The sequence below is a fragment of the Phyllostomus discolor genome, chromosome 9, assembly GCF_004126475.2.
Source record: "Phyllostomus discolor isolate MPI-MPIP mPhyDis1 chromosome 9, mPhyDis1.pri.v3, whole genome shotgun sequence".
NCBI classification, from domain to species: domain Eukaryota; kingdom Metazoa; phylum Chordata; class Mammalia; order Chiroptera; family Phyllostomidae; genus Phyllostomus; species Phyllostomus discolor.
Window position 1 is genome coordinate 85501274 of NC_040911.2, and position 18369 is coordinate 85519642.

General features: G+C 47.8%; 1 protein-coding gene across 1 annotated transcript; it reads left to right on the plus strand.

The window, feature by feature from the left end:
* The first annotated feature begins 1197 nt into the window (after positions 1 to 1197).
* Positions 1198 to 8131, plus strand: BPIFA1 (BPI fold containing family A member 1). Its single transcript, XM_028524583.2, has 9 exons — positions 1198 to 1302; positions 2864 to 2985; positions 3143 to 3293; positions 4763 to 4870; positions 5179 to 5328; positions 6207 to 6291; positions 6904 to 6967; positions 7346 to 7421; positions 7958 to 8131. The coding sequence occupies exons 2-8, from the start codon at positions 2880 to 2882 to the stop codon at positions 7384 to 7386; spliced, it is 705 nt and encodes a 234-aa protein (XP_028380384.1). The 5' UTR covers positions 1198 to 1302; positions 2864 to 2879; the 3' UTR covers positions 7387 to 7421; positions 7958 to 8131.
* Positions 8132 to 18369: the final 10238 nt, after the last annotated feature.

Here is an 18369-nt window from a genome sequence, read left to right on the forward strand (position 1 = left end):
CTCCTTACCTGACATTTGAGGGACAACAATACTAACCACTTCTGAGGAAGACAAGATTCAAATATGGAGAGTACCCAGCACATAGTAGGTGTCCAATGAATGTGCACTTTCTACTTTCTTTCTGTAGCTTATAAGGTGTTAGGTGTTGCAGGGTAGAGCCTGCTCTCACTGGTCCAAGACCTTTATCCCTCCATGCCTCAGTTCTGTCATCTGTGAAATAGACTCCACAGGCCCAAGCTGTGTGGACGAATACCTTGTCACTTTCATTTGGGGAAGGGAAGAAGAAAGGGTCAAGGTAGAAACCAGGATGCCACAGCATCCCTCAGGCCTGGGAACCTGGGAAGACTTTCCCAGGATGTAAAAGAAATTTCACGACAGCATGAAACTCACAGGTATGGAAAAGCACAGCAGTCACTGAATGTACAGTCCAGTGACTCGGGGAAAGGACAGGAGGGTGGATGCCTCAGCACCATGTCCCCTGTGTGACTCTGGGTGTATCAACTCACTCCAAGCCTCCGTTTCCCCATGTAAAATGGGAGTACTCAGTCCCACCTCCCACAGGGTGGTGAGGGTCTGTGAGATGCTGCCTGTGGAAATCAGTGTGGTCCTGACACACAGCAAGGGCTCATGCTATCTGCTGACACTGTTTTTATTATCATCATTATCCAGTGAGGAGAGTTCTGCCTCTGCCAGATCCTCTCTGTGTCTTCGGAAACTTATCCACTGGACCTCAGTTTCCCCCTCCTTGAAGGAGGAGCAGCAACCCCTCCCTCCCGGGGTTCTGGTGAGAACGGATAGCCCCCAGACAAAGGGAAATGAGAGGCAGTTTGACTCTTTTTGACACTTTAGGAACAAGAGACCTCTACCTAGAGAAAAAGAACTGGACCAGGAATGGAAAAGGGCCTAGACATGAGACTGGGGTCTCTTCCTGGGCTCTGGCTGGCTGCCTCTCCTCGGGTTCCAAGCTTAATCTCTCAGGCCACCTTGGAACACAGGTCCCCAGCCTCAGCCCCACTCATGAAACTGTAAACTTTTCAGTAACATCCCCATCTCAGGTTTTTCTCTTTACAGCTTGTCAATCAAAAGGCTTAACTGTCCCACCTACTAATGCAATAGGCAATTATTTACTTTGGAGAGCCCTGAAAGATACCACCAGATTGCAGATTGGGATTTCTAGAAACCCATCACCTGATTACATGTTTCCTTATTCCCACATTATAAAAGAGGCTGCCTCCTCAGCAGAAGCAAGCAGGAGAGGTAAGAGGAGAGCAGGACAGCTACCAGGACCTCTGAGAAGCCCAGGTGAGACCTGCCTATCATGCTCCCACAATGAGGCCCTGGGTGGCAAGGGTGCCAGGCTCCTCACTGTGGGGTGGGCCCTGGCTGGCTGTATTGGGATCACTCATTGAGGGTCTTCTAAAAGAAACTGGCCTAAACTGCCTCTTCTAAATGGAGTTGGCCTTTTTCTGAGGCATGGGATGGCCATGCACTCTGCTTCCCCACGAGACCAGTAATGTCAATACAGGAAGGTTTGAATGCAGAAATGTAGAAAATGTAGAAAAAGGAATTTGTGGCTGCAGCTGTGACTGCTGAAGTTCTCTCATGGGCATGCTCTTCATACCTTAAGTCAAAGTCTCTGCAGCACGAGTTTCAACTTGAGGTTGCCTTTGTGAATTCAGATCACCATCCAAAAACTTCCTAAAACCTTCCCAGTGTTATACATTTTGATACATTTTTCTGGGACTAGGGTCCTTAACTTCTAGCGGATTCATAAAAGGTCTGTTTCCCAAAAGAGATTCGGAGGCCCAAGCCCCAGGGAGGCTGCAACTGGCTCTCTGGACCAAAAAGCCCTTTCAATTTCAGTCGGCCACAGCAATGATGGAGCTTTGGCCAAATAGGCCAGTGGATGGAATATTGCCCCAAATAGCCAGGCATCTCCAAAATATAGGTACCAGCTCCAGCTTTGGGCACCCCTGCCAGCTGCCAAATAAGCCTGTAAGAGGTTGGTGATATCTTGCAGGAGACTGGTGAAAAAGGCAGCCATATGCCAGGGGTTCCCCAGAAGTTCATCTAGGTCAGCTTTGAGGGAGAAGAGAAAGGCATAGAAAAGAGTGTGTGTGCATATGTGTGTGTGTTATGTATTTGCGTGTGGGGTTGGAACAGGTTCAGAAACCTACATCCAACCACAGCTCTGCCATAGAGCTGCCGTTCAATTTGCTGTGTGACCTTAAGACCATCACTACCCTTCTCTGGTCCCCTGATTCTCCTTGTGAAATGAAAACTTTGAATGGCCCAGCATTTCCCCAAAGCTGGTCTGGATGAGATGGTGGCTACAACTACATGACCTCTGATAGTGTGACATGCACAGGCTGGGCCTGGACCAAATGACTGGACAGGGATGGTGACAAAGCAGCTCAGTTCCTCAGCCACTAGCATGTTTAAGTTTTTCATTTCCTTTGTCTAAAGAGCAGGCACTGGGGGCAATGATCCAAACCACTGTGAGAAAGCCCAGTTAGAGAGTAAATCTGATGGTCACTTAATTTAGACAGAAGCCTCTGGGTCTGGCTTCAAATCCTGTCCTCATGTGGACTTGTGATCTTGAAGGAAGTTACCTAAACTCACTAGACCCCCATTTCCTCACCTGAGCAATGCAGGCGATTAGTGCCACGCCTTAGGGTATGGTTAAGATGAAATCAGTTACCCAGTGTGGAGAGCTCGGCCTGATGCCTGCTTGCACAGAAGGAATGCTCAGTAGGGCTAGCTATTGCTATTCCCTCGCTGGTGTTCCAGGGGCCAGGGACAGGTGGTGGATGAGTTTCTTTCTGCTCTCCGTGTCACATTGGGCCTGTCATCCTGTCCACAGGCACGAAGGAGAGAAGATGTTTCAAATTGGGGGCCTCATTGTCTTCTGTGGGCTGCTGGCCCTGCCTTTGCCCGTGGACCTGGCTCTGAGTCCCACAGATGTTGCTGGAGAGTTGACAAGTGGTAAGTGAGAATCTCTGACAACCTCCTTCAGGGGTGTGTGTGTGGTGTGTGTTCCCCACCACCAATGGGGGGAGGGGGCAGGGATGAGTGGAGGAAGGGGGCTGAGGATCTGAAATTGTCAGCTCTGACCCCTGAGAACCCCAATACCCATCTCCAGCTGTCAGCAGTGGCCTGCTCTCTGGGGGTCTGTTGGATAGTGTCAAAAACCTTCCACTCGTGGACATCCTGAAAACTAATGCAACTTCTTCTGGTGGCCTGATTGGCAAGCTGCTTCAGCAAGTGATCAATCCTCTGAAAGGCCTCACTGGGTGAGTAGCACTAAAGCAGGGCCTAGGTCCCTACCAGAGGCCACCCACTGGAGATAGGTTTGCCCTAGGCAGGAGCCTAAAGGAGGAAGAAGGGTACTCTGAACATGAGCCCAGCACTCAGTCTGAGGCCTTGCTCGCAGTCTGGCAGGGAACACCAGTCCTCTTGAGCCAGCAATTGTCCTCAGTCCTAGAGCATATCCTGAGTCCTCAGTATCATCTGTAAGCCTCACAACAACCCTGAGGTCAACTTAATAACGCCCACTTTGCAGATGGAGAAACTGAAGCACAGAAATGTGCCTGTGCTCACACAACTAGAGTGATGCAGAGGGAGGGATCTAATTCTAGTTTACATAATTCCAAAGTCAAGGTTTTTCCACTACACAGTGGTGATTTTATTTTCACCTGCAGAATCCCTTAGAACACAGAACTTTGAGGTAACCAAGAAAGTGTAGAACACTCTCCTCGATTACATTGTCAAAGTGATGTCCACGGAATGATCTAATATGGTGTTTCCCATGAGACCTCCGTGACCTCACTAAGCGAAAAGAAATGATGGAAAGCTTAACACAGGGAGCTGGCAAAGCCTGGGTCCTTGGTAGGGCTGGATCAACACCAAGATTCCTACCCACTGAGGCGCTTGCCCCTGACTTGAAAACAGACATAGTCTTGAGTTTGGTTTTCAAATGTACCATGTACTTGCTGGGTGATCTGAGACGAGGCACTCAAGTCCTCTTTGGCTTTCTCAGTGTCACTCAGTTTCTCTATCTATAAAATAAAGATTATGGCACCCGCAGAGAAAAACTGTTAGGAGAACTAGAAAAGGTATAATCACCTCCCGCAATGGCTGGCTCAGAGAAGAGGCTTACTTCCATTTTCCCTGACTTCCCGTTTCTCCCCATCTCCATGACAAACATTGGTGATTAACCTGCCATTGAAAGTCATGAGTAATTTCTACCCATATATGTTTGTTACAGACTTACTCCACTTGCCCATACATCATCCACTCACCCACTTACCCATCCAACCATTCATTTGTCCATCCTTCCTTCCATCTAAACACGTACTCTTCCATGCACCCACTCACATATTCATCTACTCACCTGCTCATCAATCCATAAAGTCAACCAATATGTAGTAGCCTCTTTCTTTGTAAGGCTCTGAACTGGCATAGAAAATGCAAACACAATCCAGACAGAATGTAAATACAATTCAGTCTCTATCCTGGAACACCTTGCAGACCCAAGTTGAAGAGAGGGTCATGGGTATGTCAGGACATGGCCCAGTGCAGAGGTTGGGGAAAACTGATGCAACTCAGAACCCAAGTGGTTTTTGCTGCAAGACTCCCCTCCTGTCTCCCCCATCCCACCGCATGGGTAGCTCTACCTCTAGAATAGGTAAGATTGGGTTAAATGTGGTTTATAGGTTTGGGGCTAGAAAAGCTAATGTTTTTTCCTTCATCTCCTGGGCAGTATAGAGATCACTGAACCCAAACTTCTGGAAATTGGCCTTGTGCCGAGCGAGGATGGCCACCGCCTCTACCTCAACATCCCTCTGAGCTTCAAAATCAAATTGCAATTGTGAGTGGCCCCAAGGGAAGGTGGGAGGGTGGCTCACCAAAGGAGACCCTGATGGCCATGGGCAGCCGAAAAGGGGGCATTTGAGCCTAACAGACATGAGCCTCCAAGTTCAGTTTATTTGCTGCTATGTTCAGTGACCTGGAGTCACTTGGGAAACTCACTCGACCTCTTCAAGTCTTGGTTTCCCCTACTGGGAAATGAGATGTGTACATCTACAGGCAAGATGGAGTGAGGTGAGGCTGGCATTCCTGGCAAGGAAAAAAGCCTCCTCTTCTTGGAACGTGGTGGGGCCACTATCTCCTCTGCAGGTTAACGAGCAAACTACGTCTGTTAACACTGTCTGTGAAGCTAAATGCCACTATAGAACTCATTCCTAAGAAAGAAGAAGATGGACTCCACTTGGTCCTTGGTGACTGCTCTCGATCCCCTGTCAATCTGGAAATCACCCTGCCTGATGGGTAAGACCAGAAGGTTGACTTCACCTTCCCAGAGATAACAGAATGGGATGATGGATAGATAGTTGGAAAGATAGAAGAATGGCAGAATGGATGAGTGGGAGGATGGAAGGGTGGGAGGACAGATGGGAAGATTGATGGGCAAGAGGGAAGATGGATGGATGGATGGGTGGATGGATGGATGGATGGATGGATGGATAAATAATGACTTATCCCTTCTTAAGATGGGCTGACAAATTTTATGCTGGATCAGTGAACACGAAGTCTGAATTCGAGCCCCATCTACTAGAGGACGTGGGGAGAGGTAGAGGGCTTCCTGCATGAACTTGGACAGTACTTCCCCAAACTGTAATATGCAGCTGCATTGGGGCTATTGATCAATAACCCCACTTACATAATAAATGTGAATGTGCTTTGTCTTGGTAAGGGGTAAAAGAGCTATGGAGCCTCTCTGGCTTACTTATTTCAGTTACCTGTCACAAGATTGGTCATGCACAATATGCAGGATTCGTCCTCACCATGAGTAGCATCTACTAAACACATATATTGTGCTCATATGTATCATCTCATTGAATCCTCATGACTACTATACACTGAGCACTGCTCATCCATTTATGGATTCTGCAAAATTTCATTGAATACCTACTGTGTACTGGAACTATGTGTTTATTCTACATGTCCCACTGTGTGCATTGCTGTGTAAGATATTACTACCTTTGGATAGGCACTTTGGTGTTTGCTTTCATAAGAGTGTGAACAAGGCCCAGTTTCAGTTGCTTAATGCTGAGACTGTGATAGGCCTAGTGGCCCCTCTGGCCCCTCTGAAGCCTTCTTCATACTGACACCAGGCCTCTGCACTGCCCATGGCTTTTCTCTTTCAGAGCTCAAATCATCCTCATTCAACCCTTGATTAATGACCTCACCAATACCTTGACTAAAACCCTTCCTAAGCTGCTGCTGGTTCCGGTAAGTGCGTTGAAGTGAGGCCTCCTAGCCCTTGCATCTTAGAGCTTCTCAGGCTGAAAGAGGCCCCTGGGATGAGCTATTCTGAGCTTTCAGTTTGATAAGTAAATTCTATCCATGTCTGTCTGTCTATTGATCCATCTTTCCATGTTTCTTCTTACCATCCTTCAACATACTGATTGGTTATTGCTCTGGGCCAAGCCCTGAGTGTGTCCCATACCACAGATGAAATGGATAGGCCCTACCCAGAGAAGCCCCCAGGCCACCCCAACTTTGGCTGCAGAGAAGCACGCTTCCAGCCTTTGCTTGGGTGCCTCATCTGACCAGAGATGCACCCCTCCCAGAGCAGTCCACCCTATTAGAAACAGATGTCATGTCACAGAGTGAACACTGGCTCACTGTGTGATTGGATGTTTCACATACATGCCTTCAGTTTCTCCTTCTGCCCAATGGAAGTGTGAGCATTCATCTGTGGGAATGCTTATGAACAAATATTCTCAGACACAAAGAAATGGTAGAAAACTCCCCTGGAGAATCCATTCTAAATAGATGTTGCCCCCAGGGTCTCCCTCCAAGTGCCACTTTGTCTAACTTCACTCTCTGCCCCTGGTTCAGGTGTGCTCTCTGGTCAATGGACTTCTCAGCCAGTTGGATGTGTCCTTAGTGCAAAACATTGTCGGTAAGTACCTGCTTCCAAGCCCTTTCTCCCCCTCTGCTGGAGCAATGCTTGCCCCCAAGGAGTTCTGTCCCTGCACACTATGGGTCAGATAGACCCCTCCAGCCTCAAATCTCTCCCTTTTGGGTTTCTTTTTGACTTGATTAATCCAGATAGTGTTGAGATATAGACCCTGTTTCCCCCATCATCCCTGACACTGAGGAGAGCTGGGCTGGTTGGTGGAAGGAGGCATTGCCCCTGCAAAGCCCTGCCTAAGCTTGGTCAGACCTCCAGAGTTGCCATTCCCTGGTCCCAGGCCTCGGGAGGAATGCAGGATATCCCAGACACCTGCACACTGAGACCATGACTCAGGTCTGCAGTGGTGGTTTTTTCATTTTCCAGACACACTGATCCCTCAGAAGGATATTATCATCGACGTCTAAGCCTTCCAGGAAGGGACCTGGCCTCTCCTGAGCTAGTGAGTGCTGTTCCCAGCTCCGCAGGACTTTGGGGGCTACTGTTCTTCCCATGGTCGAGGGCAGCAGAGGGCTTGTGACAGTAACATTCAAAGAGAGAGCCGAGTGCCATAGTGACAAGGACAGATGTGCTCAGAAAAGTCCACAGAAATTCTGACGGTAGTTGAGAACGCAGGCAGCACTGCAACACAGTCACAAACAGAAACACACATGGTTGTGGATGCACGCACATACACACCCAAACACATGGTCACTCAGATGTACAGAGACACACACTCTCACACCAGCACACTTATACTTGTGCACACACATGCAAATTCACTGCACACAAGTGTCCATGGATACACAGATACACACCAAACACATGCACAGGGAGCCCCCTGACCTCAGGCCTGGGTTCCCTTGGTAGCTGAAACAAGACCCCTAGCCCTAGGGTCTCAGCCTCCTACCCTCTCTCTGGAGGGTTTGATGATGGGCCAGTACAAACAAGAGTCAGTGGCCTCCAGTCCCCATCCTGATTGAGGTCTCCTTACAACAGAACCACTTCCTGCTGCTCAATCCATTCCCTGCCCAGCCTCAGACGATTCACAGAATGCTGCCCATGTCCTGCACAATGACACAACCGCTGTTCGGGGCCAACAGCAGTCTTCTCTCCAAGGAAACTGCTTCCCCTCCTTTCCCACCAGGCATGTGTTACATTCCATAGTTCCTCGCCAAATAAAATTGCTCTTGTCTGCACACAGGGCTTTATCATTCTTCAGCATCACTTGAGTGCTCATTGGTTGGAAAGCATCCTAGTCTGGGTGGTTGGAGCCACAGAATAGAGTGTGGACCTTACATCTGAGATCATAATGGTCTTTAGCAGGACCAGGAGATGTTCAGATGAATGTGGATTTCAGAGTGACTGCTCTGGGCCCTTAGAACAGGTGGCCAGCATGTTAGGGGTAGATGTGGCACCCCAGGCAGAGATGATGGTGACACACAAGGTTACCACACAAAAAGTAAAAATGGCAGTTTGAGGATGTTCAGGGGGTGGACCTGGACAGGTGTGGTGAGGGAGCTGGTGAAGCTCCTGTCCATGTCTCAGGTTGGGGAGCCCACAGGTAACTGGAAATGTGGGAGGATAAGTTGGTTCTAGCAGGAAGATGATGCCTTTAGCTGGGGCCACACTGCACAGAAGTGCCTGGGAGACCCCAAGAGAGAGCCCTGGAAGCTGGGGATACACAAGTCGTCTAGCACTCCTCTTCACTTCCTTGCAACCAGTCACACTGGCCTCTTGTCTGCTCTCACAGCAAGAGGATGATAACGATAACAAAACAGAAGTGTAGGAGGAAGGATCAACTGGGCCAAAGTGTTCATTGCTGAAAGGCTTGGGAAAAGTAGGGACAGAGAAGAGTCACTGGAGTTGCATCTGAAAAGATTATTGATGCCTTGGGTGAGAGTCCAAGTTTGGGAGGAAGAAGACAGATTTAAAGGAACTAAGAAAAAGGGACCAAGGATATCAAGACTGTTAACACAGATAAGATTTATGAAAAAACTGAATGTAAGAAGGAAAAACAGGGCTAACCAAAATGGTGAAGATTGTCTCTTCAAATAAAAAATAAATATGTTATCATTATTTGAGGTCCTTCTAGGACAAGCCTAACCCTGTCACTCCAAACACGAGAGCACTGAGCCTTGGGGTATCTGTGAACAACTTGCACACGGCCACAGAATGGCAAAAGGACAAACCGAGGACTGAAACTCCTCAGACTTCACAGAAATCTTGTCCCTTGTTCTTTAGGAGACCCCACTGACCTTGTGAAAGTGAGCAGGTTCAGGGTGACATTTCTCAACCCCTGCCAAACATCTGTCATCATGTCCAGACCCACCACTGTCTGCACACACTATTGCCACCAACCAACAGGGCATCATGGGAGGACAGTCACAGAGTTCAGAACTGCAAGAAGGTTAGTTGTAGGAAACCATCATGTGTCTCCTGGTGAGGACATAAGAGAGGAAGCCTCTTCCACACTCACAGAAGTAGGAGATCTCTGAGCTCAGGATCAGTAGTTAAATTCCATAAACAGTTGCATGACCGTTGTAAATGTCTGTCCAGTTAGTGAGTGACCTGAAGGACAGAGGACCTTCCTGAACAGAGACCAGCCATCAGCACCTGACTGGGATGAGGGAGGATCCAGGCATTACCTACCTTCATGTCCTTTGCGAGCAAGCATTGGGTCAAGACTGAGAGTCCTCCTTGGCTGAGGCTCCAAGAGTCAAGGTGGATAAAGACAGGGATATACACCTGGGACCATCAGAATTGCTCCTGCTGCCCCCTGATCATGGCTCCAAAATGCATTCCGACCTGGACACACACCCACTACCCATCTCCAGGCCATTTTCCCACTGCTCCCCAGGACTTCTTCCTGTAGCTCACGGATGGCTCTTCCCCCTCCCGTAACAACTTCAGTTCCTAAGTAACTAGTCTAAGATCCCTGAATACAAAACAGTCAGAGAGATGGCAGGTTAATCAGAACACATTTATGACTTTTATATAGTGACACTTTAACATTTTTTAACTCTCTAAAAATATGTCAGTGAAAATGGTAGATTAAAGACCTCTGGAAATTCTCTCCTGCATAAAAGCAATGAGAAAAATGGCAAAAATAAATAAATAAATTGTAAGAACCAACTGTTTCAGAACTCTTGAAATTAACCAAAGACTTACAACCATCTGGGAGGTATTTGATCAATAAATATATCAGTCATCCTGGGCTCTGTGATCTTGCCTCATCCAGCTGCATTTGCTCTCACATTCTGCAGAGGCCACTACAGACTCCAATGAACACACAGGGTGAATATCGAAATTTTTCATGCAGTTCTCACAGTCTTGACCATGAGAGGGCAGGCACTGGCCCCATCAAGCCCAGGGTCCTACCTAGCAGGGGTGCTCTCCAAAGGAAAGGAGGAAGGCAAGTCATTCACAATGACTAGCCATTCAGAGCTACACCTATCTCAAATGTCAGCCAGTGGAAAGGAGGAAAAGTGCTTGAGTTCTTGCCTTACAACATGCTTCACATCTCTGCTCAATCATTAATTTCAAACTTCAACCACTTGACTTGTTTGACCTCTCTTGTGCACCCCCCAACCCTTTTTACTCACAAGGTTCTGAGTATACTGTGTCTCAGACTCCTTCTTCGTTCCCAAGTCTTGACCTGAATGCATCATCACACCTCAACTGTTTCTCTACCACCTGTTACCTTCTTCTAATAATTATCCGGAATAGTAATGTCTCAGAATTTGCTTACCTTTTTCAAAATGTAATATAAATTGCCACAGTATTAGGACAGAACAAGTCTGTGCTGCAGTAACAAAAGAGCCCTGAAGCCCCAGTGGCCTAACGCTATAAAGTTGGATTCATGACTCACACATTTACTCCATGCTCCATTTTGGAGCTACACCATCTGAAATGCATGACCTCCATGGTCACCAAGACAGTGCAGTGAGGACTGGCAAATGGGCAGGACATTATTAAGGGCCAGGCTGAAAAGTAGCATGCATACATCACTTCCTTCACATTCCCCTGGCCAGACACTCTGAGCCCCAGTCTCCTTGTCTGCAAAAACCCCCATCCCAGAGGGAGTTTGTGGAGATTAAATCAGCTAATGCATGTAAAACATGGGCCTATCACAGTGCTTAGCATGTAGTGAGGTTTCAAGAGACATAGCTGTTATCATCACTCATGCCAACTATTTCCTGGAACAGTTTCTGAAGCAAATTATTTGAGCCTCATTTCATCATTGGGGGGAAAATAGAGAGAGATCCTCCCGTTATTCTTTTCACCACAGTATCCTGGAAAAGTGAACACTTTTCTGTTTCACCTGTATCTACTTGTGGTTAATTTCTATTTCTGAAAGTTGATGCTGGGCTTTTAACTGAAAATTGTAACATTTCCTATTATAATAGATTTCTTCAAAGATAGTGACACAGTTTAAAAGAGAATAAAGGAGAATTAGTAAATAGTTTATGTGGCTGGTATGTGGTATAAACTGTAAAGGTAGTATGTGAATGAGTGGAATGTAGGGAGTTTACAGACTGGTCCTCCAGTGCCTGACTAGCCTGGCTACCAGATACCCTGAGCCAAGACCTCCAGGATCCTAGCCTTGCACCAGGGCTTGCATATATGCCCTATGACCACTAGAGGGAACTATTGCATAGCAACCCAGCAGTCAGCTTGAAGATTAGCATTTATTTAGCATTAATGATGGGACCAGTACCTTGCTCAGTCCTTTAAATGCAGGATTGTATTTAATACTCATGAACATGAGGATGCTAAGGCTCAAGGTCATACAACTTGTGAGCAGTGGATCCAGGATTGACTTCAAATTCTGGAAATCAAACTAGAGCTCAAGCTTTTTGCCAGGGGTTACAAATTCATGAGCATTCCATTTTTACTTTAAATTTCTTTAAATGCTGATTATTCTCCAACTGGGTGCTGATTATAAGTGCTCTCACCATTTTCCCCACCCTCATCACATCAAGTCATCTTACGTTATTAAATGCTTGGCCCCTAAAATGGGGTTGCCAGATTTACCAATAAAAATTCAAGACACCCAGTTAAGTCTGAATTTCAGATAAATAATGAATGATTTTTAATGTAAGTATTCCCAAATATTGCATGGCATGTACTAAAACTAAAAAAAATTGTTCATCTTTTTATCTAAAATTCAAATTTAAATGAGCTTCCTGTGTTTTTTCTGGTAACCTCACTCTGCAAGCATTTGCATTTATCACTCTCACCCTGTACTCCATCCCCTCCCTACCCAGAGGGGAATATTTACTGAACATCTCTTCTGGGCTAGATTTAAGGGGTGGGGGGGCGGGAGGGCAGAGTAATACATGGCTGTGCAGCAGCTCCAGGCTGAAGTCCAAGCAGCACTGCCACTTGAGCCATGTGACGGGGCAGACTTCATGGTACTAGAAGTACCTGTGCAAGATGAAGATGCCATTGTGGATTTTCTGACCAACCCCAATGAGTGAGTCACAGAGAAGAGCGCTAAAGTTCTGGAGGGAGGCCATGCCATCTTCAGCAGAGAACAGCACACTATTAGAAAAACAGCTCTGGACATGTTCCTGGGCTCTGGTAGAGAAGAGGCACACAGCCATAGGCCTCACTCAAGTGACTATGCGGCCAGAACTTCCCATCATGCATTAGGCACTGTTATTCTCCGAGTCAGAGGTCAGGCAGGACTGACAACAATCCATCCTCAGGTAGAAGTGGCACATCTAATTTGGGCTCAAGAAGGCCCAGCAGGCATAAGTGAGCTGCACGAATAGGTGGCTGGGACCGCCCACATGGCCCATGGCGCCGCCCAGTGTTGCACCGACACTTCTATCTCAGTTCACACCAGTGAGGCATCCGCCGTGACCAGCTGATGGAGGAGGGAAAAGCCCTGAGCTCTGTTCATGGACAGGTCAGCTCAGTATGTTGCTATAAGCTCAAAATGGATGCTGTTCCACTACAGCCCTGCTTGGAGTGACACAGGAAGGCAGGGAGGAGAGGAAATCCTCCCAGCGCGCAGAGCTGCAGGCTGCACACTTCGTCACCCCCTTTGAGAAAAGAGAGAAGTGGAGAGATATTTATAGTGTCATAGGCTGAGGCAAATGACTTAATAGTTTAGTCAGGGACCTAGAAGAAGCAAGGTTTAAAGACTGGGGACACCAAGACTGTCACAATCAATATCACTCAATGTATGGCCCGTCAGCAACAGGGATCAACAACGAGTTCCACCCATTCAGGTGACCAACCTGCCACTTGGGCCAGCAGAAGGGCTGAGAAGTAGGACAAACAGAATGGAGAGTAGAGGAGGAAGATCATGACTATCAGTTAAGGCCTCGTGGCTCAACGGGGACTCTAGTTAGCATTGTAAGTTTCTCATAAGCATGACTCTGTCAGTTTGCTAGGGCTGCCATCACGAAATGCTATAGACTGAATGGCTTAAACAACAGAAATCTATTTTCTCACGGTTTTGGAGCCTGGGAGTCTAAGATCAAGGCACCGCCAGGATCGGTTCCCTCTGAGGCTTCTCTCCTTGGCTGGTGGACAGCTGCCCTCCTACCACCCATTCACATAGTCGCCCCTCAGGCATACATGCCCCCGATGCCTCTCTGGGTGTTGTCCTAATCACCTCTCCTCATAAAGGTCCCAGCCAGACTGGATCAGTCCCACTGTAACATCCCTGCTTGAATATAATCACCTATTTAAAGGCCCTATCTCCCAGTACAGGCACATTCTGAGGTCCCGGGGATTAGGACTTCAACATTTCAGTTTGGGAGGATGCAATTCAGTCCACAAGCAGGCCACCTGGAGTTCTGGAGCAGCTGGGCCTGGATAGAGTGAACTTACTGGGAAAAGTGAGTCCATTCCAGCAATGCAAGAAGTGGACTGTGGACACCAGCATTGCCCCAGCCAGATCACCCCAACTGGGCACTAACCCCCAGAAGCTGTCAGTGTTCGCCACCAACTCACAGCCTCCCCCTTCTCTAGGGAATTGCCTTCCGCTGACAGGAGTCTCCCACCCCCTTAGTCCACAGCCAATGACTAACTTTCCGAGGGGCAAGAGGCTAGCCCCTGCGCCTCAAGGTAAAACCCTCTGTGGCGTGTTCTCATGCTGTCTTTCATGACAGAGTGGTCAGAGCTGCTGTAGGAATAGCTGGGAGGCACCACCAGGGCCCTGATGGGGGAGCAAACTCACGTGAGCGAGACGCCCATTCCCGGAGACAAGGGGGAGAGTCGTGGCAGGACACAGCCTGTGAAACGAAATGCTGCAACTATATGTACTGACGTGGAAAAATCTCCAAGACATGTTCACGAGGGATGGGGGGACGAAGTGCAGCACGCAGTGCGATTCGATGATTACTGCAGAAGCAGCGCTTTCTGGGAGCACAGCCAAGGAAGGGTTTGTGGTGATTAAACCCCCTGGGAGCAGAGTGGGTCAGGGGTGAGGAGGCTGTAGGTCCGCTCATTCACCCTCCTTGTGTCCTGACAGAGTTTTATCCTGCACATGTGTGACTTCCCCCCGCAGGCTTTGTTACAAAAATATTCATACCTACAGGAAATTTGAAATAACATCATTATAAGCACCCGTATATCTACCATCTAGATTCTATAATTAACAGTGTGCTGTGCTTGCCCTATCATGTATCTGCCTGTCTAGCCAGTCTTCCACCCATCCATCCATCCATCTTATTTTTTTGATGCCTTTCAAAGTAAATTACAGAGAGTAGTTCACTTTATCTTTAAACACTTCAGGATGCATTTCATTAACCAGAGTTCAACATTTGTTTATGTTCTTTAAGGAAAATTTATATGGAATAAAATGCACAAATCATTGCATATTTATGTTTCATTTCTAGGCCCATTTTCTTAAACTTAAAAGAAAATGTGCAACTACTGGTGTCCATTGCTGCACTTTCAGCCAGAGCCAGCACTTACTGTGCCCCTACTGTGTGCGGCACTGTGTGGTGGCGAGCTGGAACAACATAGTGGACGTAGAGTTGCAGTTCTCATGAGCTCACTGTTGGGAGTGGGGTGCAAATGCAGAGAACATCAACGAATAAGTGAAAAAGATCATTGCTGGCTGTGATGGCAGCTCAGAAGGTCAAAAAGTGGGGGCATGTAGTGCAGAGAGATTGTAAGGCTGAGGATGGGGAGAAAATGTAAGACGGCCCCTCCAAGGAGGGGACATCTGAGCAGATACCTGAATGGTAGGAAGATGCCCAGACACACCCCAGCTTTGACAAGTCCTGGCTGTTTCCTGCAACAAGCCTCTTCGCCACTCTGAGCCTCGGTTTCCTCACCTGTCACGGGGGGGGATAGCCCTGGCTTGTAGGGTTGCGGAGAACACTAAATGAGGGAGTTGCTGTGCTTCTCACAGGCCCAGCCTGAGGGAGCACGTAACAGACATCAGCAGCTACTCCTGTGGCCGCTGCTGCCACCGTCGATTGAGCTCCCACTGTGTGTAGAGCCCGTGCTGGGTGCCAAGGGCACAGGGGCGAGTCAGACAGGTGTCTCCCTCACAGTGTTCACAGTCTCGGCCCGGCAAGGGTGTCCAACCTTTTGGTGTTTCTGGGCCACACTGGAAGAAGAGCTGTCTTGGGCCACACATTAAATACACAAACACTAACAAAAACTGATGAGAAAAAAAAAAGATTGTAAGTAAACTGATGATTTTGTGTTGGGCTGCATGTGGCCCATGGGCCACAGATTGGATACCCCTGGCAGAGGGTGGGACAGTTGCAGAACAGAGTCATCAGAGCTGCAGGAGAAGTAGCTAGAAGTACCCTCATGGCACTAAGGGGGAGTGACTTCCTCTGAGTGAGAGCTTCAGGAAGGCTTCCTGGAGAAGGCAACATCTTAGATGAGCCTCGAAAGACGATTGTGATACCATCAGATGAGTGAGGGCAGGATCACATTCCAGGCTGAAAAACCAGCCCACATACAAACAGAGAAAAATGAACTGAACTGACCTGTTGCACAAAAAAAAAAAAAAAAAAAAAAACCCTCAGGTCAACAGAGTTAGAAAACTAAACGGGAGATGGAAAAGGCAAGGCTGGGCAGAGAAGGGCTGGACCTGGGGGGGTGGGGGTGCCTAGAGCTAAGGCTCAGAGCTGGACTTTCTCCTGAGCCATCAGAGACAAGGACATACTTTATAAAAAGACACCCAGATGCTCCCAGCAGAAGGGCTACAGAAAAAGACTAAGCACACCACGTGTTGGTGCGTGAGTGGAGCGACCAGAGCTCTTGTACACTGCAGGCAGAAGTGTTAAGTGGTACAACCACTTTGGGAAATGTTCTGAGAGTTTCTCGTAAAGTAATCAAACCCCTCCCCTGTAACCCAAGCAATTCCAATTCAGAAAAATGAAAACACTCATTCACAAAAAGATTTGTCTTGAAATGTTTGATAGAAACTGTATTCATAATAATCCCAAACTGGAAATAGCTCAGGCATCCATCAACAGGAAGAAGATGAATGCACACCCTGTAAGGTGCTCACACAATGGAACACTGTGCATCCGTGTAAAGAGGGGACCTACCAATAGCTGCGACCATGTGGACAAATACCAACAACATCAGGCTGAGTGAAAGAAGCCAGACACAATAGAGTATATCCTGTATGTTCCATTTACATGAAGACCAAGAACAGACAGAACCAATTTTTGGTGGTTAAGAAAAAAATCAGAACCTACCTCCACGGTGGAGAGTCCAGAGGAAATGGACTGGAAAGAGGCATAAGGAAACTTTTTGGGGTGATGATGAATTTCTATTATCTTAATAGGAGTTTGGCTTACACAGATGTATGCATTTGTCAAAGCTCAGCAAAAGGTCACTTAAGATCAGCGCTTTTCGTTGTATGTTGATCAAAATGTTTCCCATTGCAGCCCACAGGCTGGACAGTCCCCAGGATCACTTTAATGGTTCCAGACAGTTCTCTGGCTAAAGATCAGAGCCACATCTGTCAGGCAATGTTGACTATATTATCGAAAGTGATATTCCCACTGTGCTTAATGTTTTCCTGCTTCTGTCAGTCTCTGTGTGGCACCGTGAGGGCTGAGAGAATCAGGACAGAGGCAGAAGGTACCCATCAGTCTGGGCCTGTCTGTTCTGAGTAGTCACTTCCACTGTAATCCCCAGAGCCGTCCAGTCCCCAGTTGTCTGAACAACGTAATTATCAACTTTGTTTGGAGATAAACATTTTATTTAAAAAAAAAAAGATGTTTTTACTTATTTTTAGAAAGAGAGGAATGAAAGGAGAAAGAGAGGGAGAAAAAGATGTTTTTACTTATTTTTAGAAAGAGAGGAATGAAAGGAGAAAGAGAGGGAGAAAAACATCAATGTGTGGTTGCCTCTCATGCGCCTCCTACTGGAGACCTGGCCCACAACCCAGGCACATGCCCTGACTGAAAACTGAACCAGCAGTGCTTTGGTTTGCAGGCCCATGCTCATTCCACTGAGCCACACCAGCCAGGCCTGGAGACAGACCTTGAGGGCCAGGACAGACGCGGCACCCCCTTCCCTACCAGCCCATGATTCTGGTTTTGTTGGGTTAAACTTGGGTAGCGTGGAGGAGGCAGCTGGTGTTAGATGGACTCAGACCAGAGAAAGGTGCACCCCGGCCTCCTCTGAGTGGAAAGCCTGACTGCAGGCAAACGTTGAACTCTAGGTAACGATACTTGAGCTGAAGAACTTAGTGGGGAGGGTACTGACATCTGCAACTTGGGCTGAAAACACATCACACCAGCAAGTTGGGTGGGCAGAATTTAGGTGATGAGTAGACAGCTCTGTGTCTGAAATATTTCATAAGAAAGGATTTGCAGGGAGGGAAGATGGCTCTGACTACAGTGTGGGGAGGAAATTTGAGGGGGCCAGGCCAGACTCAAGGAGGCCAGAGGGGAGGCTGTGGCAGCTGCCCCAGTCAATAACTGATGAGGCACTCACCAGTTAGAGGTGAGGCCAGGTAGCGGGGGTGAAGATGAGGGAGACAGGAGACTCCATGTGTGGGGACACTCAGGAGGTGAGAGATGCAGTTGGGGAATGAGTGGAAACAGCCAGAAATCAAGCCCTCTGTGGAAAGAGACCCTAGAACGACCTCCCCTCTGGAGAGCAGCAGACTCTGAAGGTGCAGAGAAGCAGAATGGAATCAAGGGAAGCGGGGACACAGGGGCCAGAGAGGTGTCCTGAATGTCTCTATTCAATGTGAGGGAATGCATTGAAATGAGTTCCCAGGATGCTCCCACCTTCAGACAGGTCTCCTTGTTTACCCACTGTTACCTCTTTCTCCTCTCCTAGAGGACTGGGTGACTAAGTGAGTAAATGTTAGCACAGGAACTCAATCCAATGTGGGTGACTTCAAGGGAGGTGCCCGCTGGGTCCCCTTCCTCCCCTCCCAGTCCCCGGGGAGTTCATAT

Coding starts and splice junctions, on each gene's coding strand:
- BPIFA1 (XM_028524583.2), top strand. CDS start 2,880: ATGTTTCAAATTGGGGGCCTCATTGTCTTCTGTGGGCTGCTGGCCCTG. Junction 3,294..4,762: donor CCTCTGAAAGGCCTCACTGG/GTGAGTAGCACT, acceptor TCTCCTGGGCAG/TATAGAGATCACTGAACCCA. Junction 4,871..5,178: donor TTCAAAATCAAATTGCAATT/GTGAGTGGCCCC, acceptor TCTCCTCTGCAG/GTTAACGAGCAAACTACGTC.